The sequence below is a fragment of the Aotus nancymaae genome, unplaced genomic scaffold (assembly GCF_030222135.1).
Source record: "Aotus nancymaae isolate 86718 unplaced genomic scaffold, 86718_ANA_hifiasm-v0.15.2.pri h1tg000015l_0, whole genome shotgun sequence".
Lineage (NCBI taxonomy): Eukaryota > Metazoa > Chordata > Mammalia > Primates > Aotidae > Aotus > Aotus nancymaae.
The window spans coordinates 7575644-7597440 of NW_026988426.1; the positions used below are offsets into that span (position 1 = coordinate 7575644).

Consider the following 21797-nt stretch of genomic DNA (forward strand, 5'->3'; position numbering starts at 1 on the left):
TTATGGTTATCATTCAGGCAATTTAAGCTAAAAAGGAAACATCTAACAAAGTACTGTTTAAAAACAGTGTATATGGTTCTTGAAGACATCAGAGAAGCGGAAAAACAAAAAAACAAAACAAAACAAAAAACCTAGAGGGAAACAACACTAAATCTGGAGTGACTATGTAGACTCACCATACAGATATTGCTGAACAGTAGTAACTTTCCCCTCACATTAGGCAGAATAAAACATAGATACAAGCAGAAAAGCTTTGGTTGAAGAAGGAAAGGGGTATAGAACAGGCAGAAGGAACCTAATAATGAAAGAAAGAGCATTTTTTCCCAACTCTAAATGATTTGGGGGTATTTGTGCCTTTCTTCAAGTATAACTTAGTAACCCCCTCAGAGACAAATCATTCAACTGGACAGACCCTCAGTGAGACAATTGCCGTTTTTCTCTTTCATGGGCTCTGAAACAACAATACTGAAAAGAAACTGTAGGTTGAGGTTCAATAAAAAAGATATAATGTAGGAGGGCATGATACAGAAAATGCTTTATGAGGTCAATCTGATTAAAAAAAGAATTACAACACAAAGGCTAAGATATTTACTTCCTCTAAGAACCATATGTATTGAGAAAGTGAAGATATACTTCTTAAAGAAAAAATTTACTTAAGATTATAGGTTTGAAGTATCAGAGACGATATTCTACTATGCTGCCACCAGAGGTTGGCTTGATTGCTCTAAAGTAACAACACTTGAAAGCTCCTATTCTTTGAAACTAAGTTAAACACACTGAATTGTTGAAAGATTAAAAACCGCAGTCAGCTAATTATACTCTCTCTCATCTCTTATTCAGCAAATGAATCACTTTTCATTACCACTTAGCGGAAGTACATGAATTTCTGCCTAATTAGAAACGTTGTAGATGGAACATTAGCAAGAACGGAGCAGGTCAGAATATCTTTGCTGCTTCATTTTTAATTCCTAACAGCAGAGTCTGATAGGAAAGAATAGAGAAGTCATTAAATAATTTTAAATTATTTATAAAAATTACTTTGCCCAAATTATAATTATTTTTTCCCCAAATGGTCTCAAATGTCTAACAGAATGAAAGAAAAAGCACTTCAACATTGATTTTAATGAACATTTTAATGTTATGTATAACAGAACATGAATACAATGGAAATAAAGTTTTATCAATAAAAAAATTTTCAACATAACATGGGGAAATAATTTGATATCTATATTATAGTATTTATTTTGAAAAATATTCCCAGCTTGAGGGTAAAACAATTAATTTTGCATTCCAAACTCTAGAATCATGATTTTCATGTGAGCTTAATGCAGAATTATAGCAGAAAAACAAAAACATTTTAATTAATTTCCTTTATCATTAAATCAATAAAATCTTTGACTGCTACAGGTCTCCTTTAATAATATATATTTAACTCCTCTATTGGAACCATATTGCTAATGCAGTATTATATACACTCAAAACCAAAACAAAACAAATGTGTATAAAATCTAAAGGCAAACATTGAGTTCTAACATTTATATTTAACTTAAGGTTTTAATGGATTTTTACCTTTTCAGACACCCCAAAAAAATAAAATAAATATTTTTCTCTTTTGACTGTTCCTGACTTAAATGATGGCTACAGGGACAAACATGGAAGGAAACCTTGCCGAGGTGATCACTGCAAATTGTAAATTATGACTGCTAAAAACAAACAGAATTTTTTTTTCTTTTAAAGGAAACCACAGAGCAGTCGTGAAAATTTTTTTTTCCCTAGTTCTGCACAGGATAATTAAAGCAGAAGACATGGGAAAAGTCCCATAGCTATCATCAATTGCTTAAATAAGTTTTGTTACAATAAAAATTTGGGTAGTATAATAGCAGTGTTGCTGGAACATTAGCAAAAGTATATACATTCCAGTTCATTTGATTTAGCCATAATCACATATGTAAGCCTTTTTTTGGACAAAAATATATATTTTTATAAAAAACTGATCATCCAACTTTAATGATTTCATATATGGACTCAAGAGTGGTAGTAAAAGGAACAGATCCAATTATGACAAGGCGATTCAGGGACAGAAAAATCAAGTTCCTCAGGAAAAGAAAGTATAAAATTAGAGATTCAAACACGTTTATTCAGCCCTATTCCAGTCTTCCCACAAATTATGCTGTTAAACGCACTCTTCAGTTGATAAAGGCTTTCAATGGTCTCATCACTCATTTCTGGTTTATCCTCACCTGGAAAAAAATGATTCTGACTGCCTCATCTGAAGTGCTCTTGCCTGGCCCTCTGAAATAACAGACATTTCACTTTTATAAAACAGCTTTTTTGGTTCTTTATGTAGATTTGTTTTAATTAATTGATAAAAGAAAGGGTAGCTGATTAGCATTTTCCATCCCAACATCACCTATCTGCACGGCTAAAAATTCTTCATTCAATCTGTTTCTTTTACAATCTCTTATTTGCTAAAATTGGCGAAATTTGCAAAGGCATCTTGCTTGGGTTGCACAGTTCCAGAAGTCATGGCTATGTTGGGCATGCCCATTCCCATTGTGCCTGTCAAGCCCATCCCTGCAGCGGACATCCCTATGTTCATGTTCATGCCCATCATGCTCTGGTTCATCATTGGAGTATTTCCAAGAGGGGCCATTCCCATGGTGCCAGTCATCACATTGGGCATGCTCATAGGCATGGGTCCCCCTATCAAAGCATTAGTTTGGGGCCGGACAGGAAGCATGTTCGATGGAGAACTGAGGTTCACGGCTCCAAAACTTTGAGTCATCATATTCATAGGCTGCTGCATATCTACCGGAAGAAAACAGACAGAAGAACTTTACCACGATAAATTCTTAGATTCACAGAGCAGAGAACTAGTATCTTCTTGACCATCCATACTTCGTTAGCCTCTAAAATTCCTTTACAGTAATTTTATATAGAAGTCAATTAATCTGCACTGATTCCTCTTGAGAAATACATTCAGTGACTATTGGCTCTGGTTCCCCAGAGATGTAGAAACAGTAAGAGTAGATTGGGGAAAAACAGCCAAATTAAAAAATATTCCTACAAAACCTATCGTTAAATCCTACTTAACAAGTTGTCAAGAGCTAGCGTGTATCAAAAATCTTAAGAAAGTTTATATCCTTTGACTTATTCTATTTTTAGAACATTCTATTAAAAAAATCAGTATGAAGATTTATACAAAATCCTGATTTATAACAAAAATCTTTAAAAAGTTTACATCAACTTCATTTAGAACATTTTACTAAGAAAAAAATCAAAAGTATGAAGATTTATATAAAATCTTGATTAGTAATAACAAAAAGGTGGAAACTGAAATAATTACCAAGGGAAATCATACACTAATATGATAAGTATTAAAAGCTAGCAATCATTTTTCCTAAGAATATTATTCAACACAGGGAAAATGATCATAATGTTGAATAAGAACAGCAAGAAACAAATGAATATAAAGAGAACGATTTCAAGTATTAAAAATATGCTTAGAAAAGATGGAAAGTGGCTGGGCACGGGGGTTCACGCCTGTAATCCTAGTACTTTGGGAGGCCGAGGCAGGTGGATTACCTGAGGTCAGGAGTTCAAGACCAGCCTGGCCAACATGGTAAAACCCCATCTCTACTAAAAATACAAAAATTAGTCGAGTGTGGTGGTACATGCTTGTAATCCCAGCTATTCGGGAGGCTGAGGCAAGGAATCGCTTGAACCTGGGAGGTAGAGGCTGCAGTGAGCTGAGATCGCATCCCTGCACTCCAGCCTGGGTGACAGAGCGAGACTCCGTCTCAAAAAAGAAAAGACAAGACAGAAAGAAATATGTATTAATGGCAATTACCCCTCAACTGCAGAATCAGATGATTTTTGTTTGTCCATCATCTTTGCCTATATTTAAAAAAAAATCTGTACAGCAAATTTTTATTTTAGTGATCAGGTCCTCAAAACTCTCCACAATACAATAAATGTTATCATGGCAAGAACAAAATACAAATTAATTCAGTGTGCCAGGAGGAATATCCAGTAAATATTTTGTGAAAATGTCTTAAGTGAACAGGCATTTGGTTAACTGTTAGTTACAGTTTATATTACGTATTTTTATTTAAGTAGTCCTGGCATTAGGGCAAAAGACTGCAAGTACATAAAGAAGTGGGACGTCTTAAGGTAACTTACTCTGTTGTTGAATCATTGTATTGAGTGATGGCTGTTGGGGTTTGGAAGGCTGCATACCAGGTAGTAAGTTGTCTAGGCTGATGTTTACACTGGGGTCAGACCAAGTAGATGGCAAGGTTTTGCTGACTGATTTCTGGACCATATCTGTATTCTGATTATAGAGAGGATTAGGCTTCTGCAGCACTGTGCTAACATTTTGCAAAGGCTGGAAAATAGAAAAATGCTCTAAAAATTAAGCATCTGTTCTAGTGAAATTATCAGATGGCAATTTAATCACAACAATGAACTTCTGAAACAAAAAGAACCACAAATTTCTATGCTAATGCTTTCAATCCCCCAAATCATTAGTTTCCCAAAGAGGTTCCTCTGAAGTCCCAATCAGGTTTGAGGTGGATAAAATCAACAACTTACTTACACTAACAATTATTCTCCCATCACTCAAAGTCTAAAAGTCACCATCCCTGGCAAATGCCCAGGGGAACTACCAATTTTAGGTTAGTATGGCTTTAAGGAGATACACAAGTGGAAATTTATTCTTTCAAAATAGAATTGAGAGGCCAGGTATGATGACTTATGCCTGTAATCCCAGCACTATGGGAGGCTGAGGTGGATGGATCACCTGAGGTCAGAAGTTCAAAGACCAGCCTGGCCAACATGATGGAACCCCGTCTTTACTAAAAATACAAAATTAGCCAGGCATGGTGGCACGCGCCTGTAGTCCTAGCTACTTGGGAGGCTAAGGCAGGAGAATAGCTTGAACCAGGGAGGTGGGGGTTGCAGTGAGCAGAGATCGTGCTACTGCACTCCAGCCTGGGCGACAGAGTGAGACTCTCTCTCAAAACAACAAAACAAAACAGGTATGATGTCTCACATTATACACGGATATAAGGCAAAACTGTCAAAAAGCAATTTATATTTCACATATCTGACTGACATTTCCCTGCTCTGTGTATACTTCTACCTAAAGTGAGGAACACTAAGTGAACCTGATGTACACAGACCAATGTAGGAGAAAGAAGAAATTCAGAGGAAAGAAGCAGAGGTACTCCAGCCTGGGCGACAGAGCGAGACTCCGTCTCAAAAAAAAAAAAAATGCAGAGGTTCCTAGTGGTTACTGAAGATAACTATGAAAAGGACAGAAAAAAGGAACAGAAACAGGAGAAAAATTTATAATTTAAAAAGTACCAATGAAAAGAATTATGACAGTTACAATTAAGACTGCAAATAAAATAGACTGGCTTTATGTTTAACTCATACATTAGGTCTTATTTCTGTTTTACAGAGCAGTCACCTTTCTGCTTCTTTCTTCTTTTCCTTCATCCTAATACCCTAGAGAGGAGAGTCTACACATTAAAATGAGTAAATAGCATCATAAACACATATTCTTAATAGTTTGAGTCAAAAAAAGCAAGTTCCTGGTACAATTCAGACACGTATTTTCCAAGCCCGCACTTGTTTTGAATTCTAAGCTAGTACTAGATAATTTGGATTTAACTATAAAATAGTGAATGAAGAAGCTCTCATTTTAGTTTTTCTTTATGAAAATGAAAGTTGAAAGATGAGCCTATAAAACATTTATATAATGTAGAGCAGGTCCAGAATTGGGAAGAACATTCACCATTTGAGGAAATGATTTTCTATATTAGCAATGATTATTTACAACCAATAAGTGATATTTCTTTAGGGACATGACCAGAAATTTTACTAAGTGAATACTTGCCATGAGTGAAACAATATCTCTATTTTTTTTTCTTAAAGACAATTTAAAAACACTATCAAATACCAATCTGTCATAACAATACATTTTTGGCATGTTCCTCCTCTGTACAAAGGCACCATGCTTGGCTTTATAGTGACTACAAGATGAGGGGGAATGCCTTGCGTTCCAGAATGTAAATGACTATGCTAGGGGAAAGAGTATAAGGTAAATGAAACGTGCAGATGCACACACACACACACACACACACATAGTCATACATAAAAAGGGCTTGCTTTTCTGTTTCATACTAATCTATCATTAGATGAGTTAAAGCATCTCAAAGATTATAATTAACAACTTCCAAGGGAACCAGACAACTTACCTGTGATCTTGACATGGGCAAACCAAGTCCCACAGTATTAGTGCTCATCATTGAGAAATTCATACTCTGGGAAGATGTCATAGTTGCCTGGGACGAGGCCATAAGATCAAACAGATCTGAAGAATTTGAGGCAGCAGGAGGTGGGCCTAGAGCTGGTTGTGACCCACTAACAAGTTCTACCGATGGCTGGGAGGCACTGCCAAAGAACTCGCCACTGGAAGCAACAGGACCTGATGGGGCTTGGTTGAAGGCACTCCAGTCACCAAAGTCTCCATTCCCACTTGTTGCTGTTACTAAGACAGAAATAACTCTAAGGATAAGAAACTTCATGAAATGCACAGAACAAATATAACAATCTATGAACTGAAACAAATTACAGCTGATCTGAGTCCATCCAGATTAACATCTGTAGGTACTATCTCCATCTGAACAGTATTCGTTCTCATGAATATTACACAAGAGTTAACAAGGTGGCAAAAACAAAACAAAAAACCTCCCAAATATAAAGTAAAATCCATCTATTAAAAGCTCTGTAGGTGACATATTGAAATTATCATAAAAAGTCCCCTTCAATCAAGTATGCAACATCAAATATACTTCCAGCTAAACAAATAGATCTAGTCTGGGACTCTGAAAAGCAAGGAGAAAACTCTAAACTAGTTTAACTTTTTGTTGGGAGCTCTAGAATCCTCATATGAGAAGATATTCAGTAGAATCAGAGAAAACTCATTTAGTTTGTTATTTGAAAGGTTCAAACAGAAACCAAACTACAATTTATACTGTCTCATGTAATTTTTAAAACCCCAAATTCATAAGATTAAATTAAAAAAAGAAATAACCCAAAACAGAAAAACATGGAGGAAAAAAACTAGTAAAATTATGAATAGGGGTAGTAAATTTCTATAAGAAGTTCTCACTGAGGGACGGGTGTGGTGGCTCACGTCTGTAATCCTAGCACTTAGGGAGGCCAAGGCAGGTGGATCACTTGAGGTCAGGAGTTCAAGACCAGCCTAGCCAACAGGGTGAAACCCCATCTCATCTCTGCTAAAAATACTAAAAAGTAGCTGGGTGTGGTGGCACATGCCTACAGTCCCAGCTACTCAGAAGGTTCAGGCACGAGAACTGCTTGAACCTGGGAGGCAGAAGTTGTACTGAGCCAAGATCGTACCACTGCACTCCAGCCTAGGTGACAGAGCAAGATTCTGTTTCCAAAAAAAAAAAAAAAAAAAGTTCTCACCTATTTGGCCATGCTTCTACTGATAACACAGGGGCTATAACCATGATATAACCACCTTAGCACACTGCCTGCTTCAACTGGGACTGTTTAATTTATTTACAATAAAAGAAAGGAGGAAAACTCATGTAATATTAAAAACACAACCAAGCCAGAAACAAGCAAAACCCTATCACTGTACTTTGCAAGTTGAAGGTTGAATGCATGAAATCCATACTCTAAATCACTACAGTCTTATCAATTAACCTCTTACCAATTTTTATATTGAAAGAAACAAACAAATATGAATAAATGGAAGTTGAAAAAGCAAAAGGTGTAGAAAGAGCTACATAAAAACTGTCATCTGAAAGCAAATAGTAAGTATGTACCTTCCAAGTTAATTAACACCATCTCTTTGCACTCCATGTTCATTTACAACTTGGAAATAACATTTTGTCTAGCCTAAAAAGTAACCAACCACTACAATATCATGTCTCATTATGCTAAATATCAAAAGAGAATAATGCAAAATCTTTAAAATTACATTCTTCTATCACCATATTAAAATGTAAGTACCCTCGAAAGAAAATAATTCACTTAGAAACCCCAAGTTCTACTAACAATATAATATAAAAACTGGGCTAATATTCTTTACCTCAGGGTTTTACTAATACATGTCTTTGATATTTTTTTTTTCACACAAGAGACAGCATTAAGAGTTTTACAATTAGTTCTAGATATTAAACAATTTAAACTAATTTAAGTAAGTGCTGGAGCAATGTAAACTTTTATGCTGATTTTCTATTTGCTTGATCTATAAAGCAGAATATGAATGGAAACTGGGGCAAAATGTGTTGCCCCACCTGAAAACTTCATATCTGAAATGATTAATCACAGGTGGAAAAGATTTCTAGTGGGGCATATATTGTTCAGAAATGATTAATCATTGTTGCAACAGTTTCAGCTCCCTGAGTAATGGTGGTCAGGTTATATTAATCACATGCATACAGATTAAGAGATGTATCACTTAGGCAACATTAACATATTCAAATTATTTGCATAGTAGGCAACTTTATATACATAAAAACTTTGAGACTTACACAGGGAAGCTATTAAATTAGGGTAATGTTTACTTTCCACTTTGATTTGCCTAAAGTAAGGTATCAACCCTTAGAGGGCATAATCACACTTTCAAAATGAAGCAGATAATTATTCAACAATTCTGGTTTCTGGAAAATACTTGGAATTTACAAAAATAAGTTGTCAAAACGCCAAACCATTTTACAAGCTATGCATCTTTTTTCTTAACTCCTCACAAACCTAACCAGATATTACTAAATACAAATTTTAATCCAGTTTAATATAGCAGCAATATATTATTTTACTTGTGATGAATAACACTAACTCAGTTAAATTACATCTTTTCTCCCTGCCTCACCTCATGTTAGAGATTCTCATAGCTAAATTTTAAAAATATTCTTTCTCAAACTTTAGACTGACCAGATTTTATAAAAGAAATATCACAACCTCTTCACAACCTTAAAAAAAAAAAAAGACATTTAATAATGAGCTTAGCCCCTATTCTGTTAGGTTGGTGCAAAAGTAACTGCGGTAATTACACCAACCTAATACATACCTCTATAGACAGTACCCTCAAAAAGAACCATGACAAGTAACATGTTCCCAGTTTTAGAAAGTTGAAGGCTCAGAGGCTTTCACAAAGTTAAACAGCTATCATAGTATATGGCAGGGGTACTAACATAAAAATATTAATTAAAAAAAGAAACAAGCCTTTCACCTCAACCCTTGATGTTTAAGCCCATATTCTGTTTGAATGCTGCTTTTTTTTTTTTTTAATTCTATTCTAACAAAGAATGAGAAAGTTTCGCCTGAGGTTCAATTGCTCATTATTTTAGGATATTTCAAAATGAAGTTCAGTTATTTTTCACACAAATGCTTTTGAAATATCTAAATTAAGAAAGGAATACATTTTAATAAGATAGTTGGCCTGATCCCAATGTTCCTAACTTTCATTCATGAAAATCATAAGCAAAACTAAACATAGACCATAATATTCTTCCTATTAAATAAAACGAGATTATTTAAACATACTCACATCCTCCTTTCCCTTTCAAAAACACTAAATGAGAGTCACCTATGAATACGGGCAATTTTCTTTAGGTGTACCTGAGTAGTCTGCAACCAAAGCACTTCATTTGGCACATTTAAGGCATCTGCCCAATAAAATACTCTGTAAATAAGTTCTTTAGGAATTATAAATTATGAATACTACAGGTAGAAAAGCTACAGAAAGTAGTTGACTTGTGGGGAACAAAGTTGTTTTTAATAACCTTTTTACCACCCCAGACTTCTGGCCAATCAAATCAAATCATACCTTGGGAAGGGAAACTGCCTGATGCAGCAGCTGAGCCAAAGTCAGCAAATCCTCCGAATAAATCAGCTGATCCTCCTAGAAGTTAAAAAAAAGTTAAAACTGTTAGAACTAGAGAACAATTGTAAATAATTTCTGGAGGCCATTTTAGTGCCACACACAAAGTACCTAATAATATTAAAGGCTGATATGCCTCATAAAAGCTAGTCTGTTGACCTAGATTTTCATGTCACTATGTTCCCTGTGAGTTACCATAGGCTCTTTTCCATTCCTCAGTCCTATATCTAGTAAGATAAATGACACTGTATCTGTGGTTAACATTATCTAATATTTCACAAGCATAACGTGGGAAGAATATAACCAATTATACTCTTTATGAGCCTTCAATGGATTCTAAAATCTGAGTAAAATGCTTCTGGGAAATAAGATATTCACAAGACAAGGCCAGGCATGGTGGCTCACACCTGTAATCCCAGCCCTTTGGGAGGCCGAGGCAGGCGGATCATGAGGTCAAGAGATGAGACCATCCTGGCCAACATGGTGAAACCCTGTCTCTACTAAAAATACAAAAATTAGCTGGGCGTGGTGGTGTGCACCTGTAATCCAGCTACCTGGGATGCTGAGGCAGGATAATCACTTGAATCCGGGAGGCAGAGGTTGCAGTGAGCTGAGGTTGTGTTACTGCACTCAGCCTGGCAAGAGTGAGACTCCACCTCAAAAAAAAAAAAAAAAAAAAAGGTATTCACAAGTAAATAAAATGCAGGATACTCGACTGGACCCTGGATTTTTTTTTTAAGTGCTATCCTACAATGACAGAATTGAGACACTGGGGAAATCTGAATATGGTCTGTATATTAACATTAATACTGTTTTAATGTTAAATCCCAAGTAGGATTATATTACGATCGTAAAGGAGAATGTCCTTGTAAAGAGATATAGGCTAAAGTATTTTAGGGGCAAAATGTCATGACTGCAACTTCCTCTCGAATACAGATGAACAAACAGTATATAATAAACAAATAAAAAAGAACCAGAGATACAAAGAAAATGGAGCAAATTTTCTGTATGTTTGTAATTAAAAAAAAATACAAAGTTAGGGAAAAGACAAAGTCGACTTGTATAAAAATCATTTTAGGGTCTGGTGTGGTGGCTTATGCCTGTAAATCCCAGCACTTTGGGAGGATGAAGTGAGAGGACTGCTTGAGCCCAGGAGTTGGGAGATCAGTCTGGGCAATAGTGTGAGATCTCGTCTCTGCAAAACCTTAGCTTGAGCCCAGAACACAGAGGTTGCAGTGAACCGAGATTGCTGCACTCCAGCCTGGGTGACACAGTGAGACGCTGTCTCAAAAATACAAATAACAACAAAACAAAAAAATTATTTTAGGCAGAGAGTGGGAGAAGTATCAATACAATAGTTTTGGTGACTTTTTCCCCCCCATAGTGTTTACTCTATAAAAGAGTGAATACTTGTATTTTGTATTTTTAAAGCATGGGAAAAAAACAGCTTTTTGCTACTTCTAGATAGGTGTTTTTAAAAGGTTAAGACCTAAATTATAAGTCTGGAAATCAAATCTCTGTGTGCATAACATTACCTTCTGACATAAAATTTTATTTGTAACACTACATGAAGAATATTTACTTTTATCTATAATTTCAATTATAACATTATTTCAAGTTTTAATATTCCTTTCTTAAGTAGTGAAACAGTGCAATATCTGAAACTTTAAATAGTTGTCCTTATTTTTGTCTGTCCTTAAAGATTTCACCTCTTAATAGTCATAACCTTAGAAGTCTACAGCAGTTCAATTATGGTGCTTTCAGTGTTATGTGAACATTATATAGGTTACATCACAGCTGCTTAGCCTGCAGTGCTTAGAAACTAGCCAGGTGGGACTAGAACATCTGGGCTGCACTCAAACACCACCAGGGACAGCTTCCAACATCTGGTGCCATTTCTGAATTGTCTTATCGCTGCAAGACATTCTGCCCCATCTGCTACACTCAACTGGGTTAATTAAACTAGAACCATCTCCCCTTATTAATATATGGCCAACAGTAATAAAAGAACAAATCAGTTTCTGATACGTGTGTACTTGGTATTTCTTTTTAATGCAATTTACTGTAGTCTAAACTATCAGGAGGCATAACTAATTCCTCATTTCTTCACCACAGATGCACATGCTAATATACATACACGCGCGCACACACACACACATCCTCACTCACCAGATGATTAACGCCAACCAAAGTGAAGATGCTTCAATTCTATCAACACTACAGCTTAGTCTAATTTTTACTTCATCTAAGAGAGTATCACAGTGATCTCTTCCTTAAAGGTACATACATCATGACAAAGTGTGACAAGGAACACAAAAATTCAGTGAGGTATATGTTTAAACCATTTAAACAAGCACACATATTAAATAAAATCTAGCAGGTAAATGAATGTTTCTAACAGTTGCTGCTTAATATTCAAAAGTTTGTTTTCCGTAAAGCTCCTTCATGTTAAAAATATTGGTCAAGTGTACTGTTGGGTAACAGAATGATAATCAATTACTATAACACTAAGTAATTTAAAAATTAAAGGTTATTTTAATTTGCTTTATTTAAACAGTGAATAAACATCAATACACAATTTATTATACCAAACAAGTTAGGAGTTAGGGATTTTCTTTCCTTTTTCTTTTTTTTTTTGAGATGGAATTCCGCTCTTGTTGCCCAGGTTGGAGTACAATGGCGTGATTTGGCTCACTGCAACCTCCACCTCCCAGGTTCAAGTGATTCTCCTGCCTCAGCTTCCTGAGTAGCTGGATTACAGGCATCCGCCACCACGTCAAGCTAATTTTTTAAATTTTTACTAGAGACGGGGTTTTGTCATGTTGGCCAGGCGTGGTCTCGAACTCCCAACCTCAGGTGACCCGCTGGCCTTGACCTACCAAAACGCTGGGATTACAGGCATGAGCCACCTTGCCAGGCAGAGTTAGGGATTTTCAAATCTTATTCAGTCTAGGCTACAAAGAAAAATTCATGTTGAGGATAAAAGCTGTAGATAGCAACTTCAAACTGGTTAAGAAATTTTGTTTTAGACAATCTCAAATTTAGTATCTCAGATAATTACCTACCTTCTATCACCAAAACGGAAATTATATGATATTCATAACTTATCTATAGCAAATAGTATTCCTCTCTACCTATATTACATGGATTTTGATTTCAACATGAGTAATTTAAGAATACTGGGAGCAAAGAATGGAAAGACGCATGTAACTACTTTACAAATAGACGCTGACTTTCTGTGACAACGTTTTTTCTTTCTATCTTTTAAAGTGCCACATACTATGCTTTTACTGGTACTTAAAGAAATGTAATCTTCAACTTTGAAAACTGTCTCAAAAATTAAAACTCTTTTTATTTAGAAAATGTTTCTCTCTCCTAGGAAGGACTATCCATACCTATATATATGATATTCATACCAAATTCCACATTCATTTTCTATACTTAAGCATTTTCCCAGTAACTTCTATCTAAAGGAATGAGAGTCTACCAAAAAACTGCTGCATGTGGAAGACTGCTAATTTCACAACAAGTACTATCCTTCAAGATTCCCACATGAGAGCTGTCATTATAAATGAACCATTTCCATCTGCCTTTTCAGGGCAGCAAGGAGGTTATTTAGAATCACCTGCTGGGAACATGTATTTCCCAAAGCAATATTGTGAACAAGAAAATATAGCTAAACTAGATAGTACTTAAAGCACAAATGGAAATTTTCTTTGACAAAGAAAATTAATCCAGATTACATTAAGACAAACTTTTGCATGAAGAATTCTTATATAACATTAAAGCAATGGCAAATTGCCAAAAATATGTAAATACATGACAAAGAATTATTATCCATAATACACAAGTTTTAGAATATCAATATGGATGAATGCTCCTAATAGGATGCACAAAGAACATGGACAGTAACAATTGGCCTATAAAAATATGAAGTGTTCAGAATCAATCAATGCAAAATAAAATGAAATATTTTCTCTTTACCAAACTGAAAAAGCTTTAAAAGGTGCTATTGTGCTACAACACTTTGGAAAAAACAAAAAAAAATAAAGTCTAGAAAATAAGGGATTAACTGGCTAAATTATAATATAGCCATCCAGTGTAAGATTATAAAGCAATGAAAACTATTATAAAATAATACCAACTATCATAAGAAAGTGGTCATGACATCTTAGGTGAAAAGCAGTTTATAAAAATAAATAAATAAATAAATAAAACAGAAAAATCCAAACAAACGAAAAGTCATATCTAAAAGCCTGAAAAGGATTTGCCACATAATAAATGCTTAAATAACTATATCAATGGAGTATGTAGAAAGTGTATTTTAAAAAGATATTCACCAGATTATTAATACTTTATATGTCTAAATTATGGCAAATCACTTGTTTTCTGCCAAACTGAGCATACATTACTTTTAATAATCAGTGAAAAAGAGAACATACTGAAAAAATTTTATTTCCAGTAAACTTAGTTTAAAACTAGAGACAATCTCTACCCAAAAGTTAAGTTGGTGTACTGAGGATGGAACAAGGTGAGTATTTATATGTTCATGTAAATGTCTTCAAGTAACTAGTGATTACTGGGTACAAAGCAGCAGGTTCAAATGTAAATGTAATACACATTTTGGATTTGATGTATCTTAATCTTTTTAAATGTTTCTTTTTAACTTAAAAAACTTCAAAATATATTGCAGGTCATTTAAGTTCTATCTGGATTGATTATGCTGTATTTTCTCTTTAACCTCATTTGTTGTACTAGAAATATCTTGTGTAACAGTATGTTAATCAAGACCTAAATTTCCTAATTACAAAAGGACAAAGAAGACAAGCTGGTCTTCTTTTTAAAGAGGTGAGATAAACTAAAAAAAGAAATGGCACAGTTTTTGGCATTCTATTTAAAATTGGCTTATTTTCTAAATAGAGTCACACGATTCTTAATGACAGAATGCATTGGGGAGTTAGGCGATTTCGTCATTGTGTGAACATCATACAATGTACTTACACAAACCTAGATAGTTAGCCTAGTACACACCTAGGCTCTAGCCTATTACTCCTTGACTTCAAATCTGTACATCATGTCACTACACTGGATACTGTACTGCAACACAATAGAGAGTGTTTGTATATCTAAACATAAGAAAGGTACAGTAGAAATATAATATTGTAATTTTATGGGACCATGGTCACTATACTTTGCACTCCATGACTGTACTTTAAATTACTTTCCATTTCTTAAAATGTTTACTTAGAAATGTACTTTATGTAAAAGCCACCGAAACACCATGTGAGTACAGATTTTAAAAGACTATCACCCCAATGGGGTATTTAAGATATAAGATAGTCTCAAGTAAGTCTTGATAAATAGGTTTTATATATGTATTTTTAAACTTAGTAAAATATTCTACAATGATTTTACTGTATATACTTTTGAGAATGCTAACAAGAACACGTAATCATACACACACATACACACACACACAGAGACACGAAAATCCGAGCATTTTCTCAGAGGATGTATTCATCTGGTGAGTGGTACAGATGCCATATCTGCTTAGCTTTACAGTTTGTGCCCACATTACTTGCATGATGGTATTATTATAAATATGGGCACATCTGGTAAATGACACCCAAATGACATACCAAATAGCAATGTTAATATGGTAGATTCTTATACCTTCTCATGTGTAAGTGCTAAAGATTTAACGTCCAATTTTCTTTCACTGTTGAACTCAATTTAAAATGTATTATTAAAATATTTAAATAGAGATTGGGAGTAACTAGATTTATGTACTGATTGAAGAGGGAGCTGCACAAACTGGTTAAACATACAGTTTCAAATAGAAGATAACTTAAAAAAAATCCTTCTAATGTCAATCTCTATTAGTTGCTTTTTATTAAGTTAAAATAAACTTTAAGGCAAGAAATCTTCTAGATCTCATTCAAACTTTTTCTCAGTAACTGTAGTAATATTAATTGCTACTTCTATTTAATTAGTCAAACTACTGTTTGCACTAGAGAAGAAAAACCACTCAAAGATTCCTTGCCAAGTAAAGGAATCATGTTGGTATTTAATAATTCTCTCTGTTCAAAGCAATCTTGATGTCACCAAGGAAAAGTTACATCCACTCATCTGACCTTCCTAGTTAATTCTTCTCTGATTGCTCCATTAAAACTTTCCAAAGATGCATGAAAGGGGCCCTTTAAATATTTCACGTCAGGAAGCCCAAAATAGTTGATATTCTGTGACACTATGTCTGTACTATATGACTACATGGTAACTACCAGTTAATTCTATAGTTTAAATCTTAAACATACAAAAATATATCACATAAATTGTTAAATGACTAACGTAGCTGTCTGTAACCTTGGGCATTACAGTCCAATCAAGTTTAAAGAATAATTTTAGGAACAGTTTGCAGTTACAGAAAAAAGAAAAAGCAAACTGAAGAATTTCAGAAAGTAGGCTGGCTGGGCACGGTGGCTCATGCTTGTAATCCCAGCACTTTGGGAGGCTGAAGCCCGTGGATCACCTGAGGTCAGGAGTTCAAGACCAGGCTGGCAAACATGGAGAAATCCTGTCTCTACTAAAAATACAAAAATTAGCTGGGCGTGGTGACACATGCTTGTAATCCCAGCTACTTGGGAGGCTGAGGCAGGAGAATCGCTTGAACCCAGGAGGCAGAGGTTACAGTGAGCCAAGACTGTACCATTGCACTCCAGCCTGGGCAACAAGAGCGAAACTCCGTCTCAAAAAAAAAAAAAAAGTAGGTCAAACCAGATGTCCGGGCTGGGTACAGGGACTCACACCTGTAATCCAAGCACTTCAGGAGGCCGAGGAGGGCAGATCACCTGAGGTCAGGAGTTTGAGACCAGCTGGGCCAACATGGTGATACCCCGTCTTTACAAAATATACAAAAATTAGCCAGACATGGTGGCGGGTGCCTGTAATCCCAGCTACTTGAGAGGCTGAGGCAGAATTGTTCATGACTAATCCAAGAATTTTAAGATAGCAGGTAAGGAAGAGGAAATAACAGGTGGCTTTATAGCATATTAATTATACTAAACTATCAGTGAAAAGTAATTTCCATCGTAGACTTACACTTAAATGTTAATTTAGAAGTTTTTTAAATTTTTTTTAGAGAGTGAGTCTTGCTCCATCACCTTGGCTGGAGTGCAGTGACATGATCTTAGCTCACTGCAACCTCCACCTCCCATGTTCAAGTCATTCTCCTGACTTAGTCTCCTGAGTAGCTGGGATTACAGGTGCCCAGCACCATGCTCAGCTAATTTTTGTAGTTTTAGTAGAGACGGGATCACCATGCTGGCCATGTTGGTCTTGAACTCCTGACCTCAGGTGATCCACCCATATCAGCTTCCCAAAGTGCTGGGTTTACAGGTGTGAATCACTGTGCCCAGCCACAATTCGGCTTTGAAAAATCATTATACACAACTGGGAATAATAAATTTACTTTGCACATTAGTCATATCCCCATCTTACTGTCTACATTTTAACGTGAAATGAACTTAAACAGGCTTGGAAAGACTGTTTTAAAGTTGTATTTGTTAAGCTGTTTCGACATGTCACACGATAGTTTATTAAAACTCCATAATCATCAAATGCAACCCTAAAAATATCAATTTTCTTGAAAATAATTGATCAGAAATTACTCAAAATCTGGCACATACTGGTAAGCAAACTGAAGAGATCATCAATCCCATCTATGAGAAATTCAAGGTATGCAATTCTTTTGCTGTAGCCTTCTTTTTTTTTTTCTTGAGATGGAATTTCGCTCGTCTCCCAGGCTAGAGTGTAATGGTGGGATCTCAGCTCACTGCAACCTCCGTCTCCCAGGTCCAAGTGATTCTCCTGCCTCAGCTTCCCGAGTAACTGGGATTACAGGCTCCTGCCACCACGCCCAGCTAATTTTTGTATTTTTAGTAGAAACGGGGTTTCACCATGTTGACCAGGCTGGTTTTGAACTCCTGTCCTCAGGTGATCCACCCACCTCGGCCTCCCAAAGTGCTGGGATTACAGGTGTGAGCCACTGCGCCCCACTGCTCTCTTTAAATATGTTTGGTAGTTACACACTTTCAGAGAATGTCATTCCTCTGACTGAAGCACTTGCCATTTTTTAAATATTTGTGACTTTGGTTAATGATTATTTCCTCCACTTGACCTTTGCATGAGGATAAGAAATCTGTTTTTTACAAGCACCCAGATCAGTGTCTGGTTCAACAAATATTTGTTGAATTAAATGAATAAAAAGTTAAATGATCTCTAGGCATGCCCAAAGTGACCGCAGCAATTAATATTTAGGGAAAGATGGCAAAATGTGCAGAGCAGTATATTTTGCTTGTAAAGAAAGTAAAGGCGACATTTTAAATGCAATTTTTTTTTGATTCTCCAAGTTAATTCTAAAAAATTAAAAAATGGAAACTATAAATTCCAAAATCTGTGATGAAAAATTTCAGAAAGTACATGCTGCCTTGAAATACTATTTATTACTAATTAGGGAAGAAGCACTACATCAGGTATAAGGAGTCATGAAAATGTAAATATGATAAATAAGTATGATAACGATTTGAGGATACTATTCTTAATCACCAGTAAGTACTGACACAAATCAAGTTTTGCTAGGTTTGAAGGTTGGTCAGAAAAAGGTGTAAAATAAGGATAACTTAGAGAAGTGGGTATACATATAAAAAGATAAGCAAAAATAACAACACAGTGATTCCAAATAATGCTCAAGACTCACTAATCTCACATAAAAAATGAACTCAATGCAAATAAATAATTTTATTTTCCAATCTATCTTTTATTTGGTATTTTAAAAAATGACTCTCAAACCAAGGTTACCATGAAGAAAAGGCCAATGTAGAAGCTTACCTGCTGACTGGCTGGTGCCATCAAACAAATCAACAAGGTCACCAGATGACTTGCTGCTAGGCACTGAAGTCTGAAAACACACACATAACTCAGGAGCTTAGAAAAGTTTGTTTTTCTAAAAATCAGCTCTATCCATCTCTAATTCTCAATTTAGACATAAATACCTGTAATTAGCTTAATATGAATAGGGTTTTCTGGGGAAGAAAAAAAAAAAAAGAGTACTGACCTTAAATCCTTATGGAGAGACAGTAAGCATTTTTAAGTAATTCCATTCCCAGCAGTGTAAAAGTCTCTTAACATCTACACTGTTTTTTTCTAACTTACTTTTCTGACTGCATTTCACTCTGGAAAATGTAACTGCCAGATCCCACTCAAATCTTAATGCTGTGTATCAGTTCATTTAAAAAAATTAAAAATAAATTTTAAAAAAAGCCCTAGCGTATGTACCAGTCCCATACAATATATTGAATCATAGTTGCCCAGGGCAAGACCGTGGCCAGTTCTTAAAAGAAAGCTCCCTAGATAATTCCAAGGCTTGAGATCCACTGGATTAGAGGCCAAGATCCTACACAGCTCTAAATTTCTATGAACCTTAGCAATACTTATTGTTTGTATATCACACAAGTTAGTGTAATTCCATGTTATTTGATATATTCTGACATTTGTTTCATATTTAGTTCCCAAACTAAATTGTGAGGCCTATACCTGTAATACTATTTTTGTCTTCTCCATAGAGCTAAGCACCTTGATACCTAAATATCTATGTCCTATATGTTCAATCCATACATGCTAAATTAGAAGTCAATTGTTAGGCAATGTGTAAACACTAAAATCCTAGACATGTTGATTTGAACTTTGAGGATTAAAATACTATACTGTGATTCCAAAAGAGCTTTAAAAAGAGATCCAAATGACTTGGGTAACTTTTTAAGAACTTCAACCTTCTAGACATTTTTTTGGGGTGGGGGGTGGTAAATAAAAACAAAAAAGAAAAAGCTTGTTCTACAAATATAAAATATTTATTGCAGAGACAGGCTATACTACAAACTAATACTTAAAATCCTTTAAGATACATGATAAAAGTCTCTATTGTTAAAAATTATACAGATATTTGGCAAAAGCTGACATGGTACTTGTTATGGCAACTAAGTAGGCCTGGTGTTATTTTTAGAATCACCTACAATTTGCTGGATATAGTAGAAAACTGTTTTTCCCAGCTTTTAGCTATTTCTCTTGCAAAGGCACAAGCTGGGGAAACAGTACTGAGGGGAAAGTGACAAAAACTATAATTTAGTCTTTTGAGGCAAATCTCCCTCTTCGGCAGATTTCTGTTGAAAAGACTAGGGTTTGGCCAGGTATCTAGTAGGCGGATTTCATGTCTGTGGTGAATAGAAACAAACGAAGATGGTACAAGAGGCAGTGCTGCTTCTGATGATCAGTAATGACTGTGAGGCAAACACGCTGCCCTTTATAGGCAATGTTTCTATGTTAAATGAGATAAATTGCCCCTATATAGCTCTTCTTACGCCGTTTGTCATTTCTTAAAACTTCCAAATACTCACAATGTTTTCATTAGAGAATCTACTTGTGCTTGGTAACCAGTGGTGTCTAGAAGGAAACAGATGTACTATGTTCTGATTCACAACCTTCCCTAAATGAACCAAGAGTGTTATTTCTACTTTTACAGAAAGTACACAGACAATCACTCGCAATTGGACAGGTTTCTCCCCTCAAAGAGATTTCTTCTTATTAAATGTCTCTAGGTAATACATGCCAGATGATCTATAGTTAATATGATTGCCTAGAAATGCCCAAGCCTACTAAAGCAGGAATTCTAAGAGTGGTTTATAAAAATAAAACCATGTATAAAGTGTAAACTGCTGCCATTCTCACCTTAACTGAAGACTGAGGTGTGTGGGTTGAAGCATTCTGATCTGGACTTGCTTTGTCCCCTGTGTAATGTGCTGCTGCTCCAAGATCAATGGTTTTGGAAGGATTTGCTGTGCGCTTATGTCTGGTTGTGGTGGTCTCTGTGGCCTGTGTGATATGAATATGCTTTGTCGTCACAGTCTCCTCTTCATCTTTGAATTCACCTTTGGGAGATCTGCCTCTTCTCGCTTTTTTTTCCTCATCGCTGTCGCTAAAAGATATTAAAAATGAAGCAAAATAATAAGACTTGGGATTATTTTAAAATGGGTCCCTCAGTGATTTGAGCTAAAGAATTTCAAATGCAGTAACTCCAAAATTCCGTACTTTGACTATTTGACAGGGATCAACAGAATGTTATCTAAGCTGTCTGAATAATGATATGTGTGTGCTGGGGAGGGGAAGTGGGAACACAGAGAATATCCTACATAAGTCTAAAACACTGCTACAAAAAAGTATTTACATAAATGTATATAAATAAAAAACGTCAAAATAACTCAAGTTTTTGTTTATTGCAGATTTAAAGCTTAATTTAAACATAAAATGCAGGATTTGATAACAGATTCCACTGATAAGACCCTGAGAGCTCAAACACTTGCATTTGATGATCATTTTCTTGACATGGATTGTGAGCAAACAGCTATAGTTCCATTTTAATAACACAATTCTGTCATCAACTCTCAAAGATAAATGTATGTACATAATAAAATATTAAAATTTCAATGGATATTTAAAAAATATTATATATCTTAATTCAAATAATTGAACTGTCATCTGTAAATGCACGAAAATATAAGGGGATGCACTTTACAACTGTGCTATTTTACTATAGTATCAGGAGATCAAACTTTTATATAACTACAGAAAACGCTTTATAGAAAACTTAACTATATTTAAAATATTTTAAAGATAATGCTCCTTCAGGCACATTCAAACATTTTATTTCCCTTTTCTTTAATAGTTTAAAAGATTTTGAAAACCAAGGAGTTAAAAACCTGGATTTTTCATATGCTAGGAATGAAAATATTAGCCCTAGTCTGTTCTCCAGTAACAAGTCATT

General features: G+C 35.2%; 1 protein-coding gene across 2 annotated transcripts in view; it reads right to left on the bottom strand.

The window, feature by feature from the left end:
• Positions 1-1114: 1114 nt before the first annotated feature.
• The window catches only part of CLINT1 (clathrin interactor 1), a 72249-nt gene continuing 51566 nt past the window's right edge, over positions 1115-21797 (bottom strand). The window contains exons 7-12 of one of the 2 annotated variants that reach the window (XM_021675971.2): positions 20705-20951; positions 18812-18881; positions 9872-9946; positions 6264-6556; positions 4183-4333; positions 1115-2808 (exon numbers count right to left, since the gene is read on the bottom strand). In XM_021675971.2, the coding sequence (XP_021531646.1) occupies positions 2462-2808; positions 4183-4333; positions 6264-6556; positions 9872-9946; positions 18812-18881; positions 20705-20951 (1183 nt within the window). In that variant the 3' untranslated portion in view covers positions 1115-2461. Of the gene's footprint in view, positions 2809-4182; positions 4388-6263; positions 6557-9871; positions 9947-18811; positions 18882-20704; positions 20952-21797 lie in introns of both variants that reach the window. The other variant, XM_021675970.2, reaches the window with a different exon arrangement.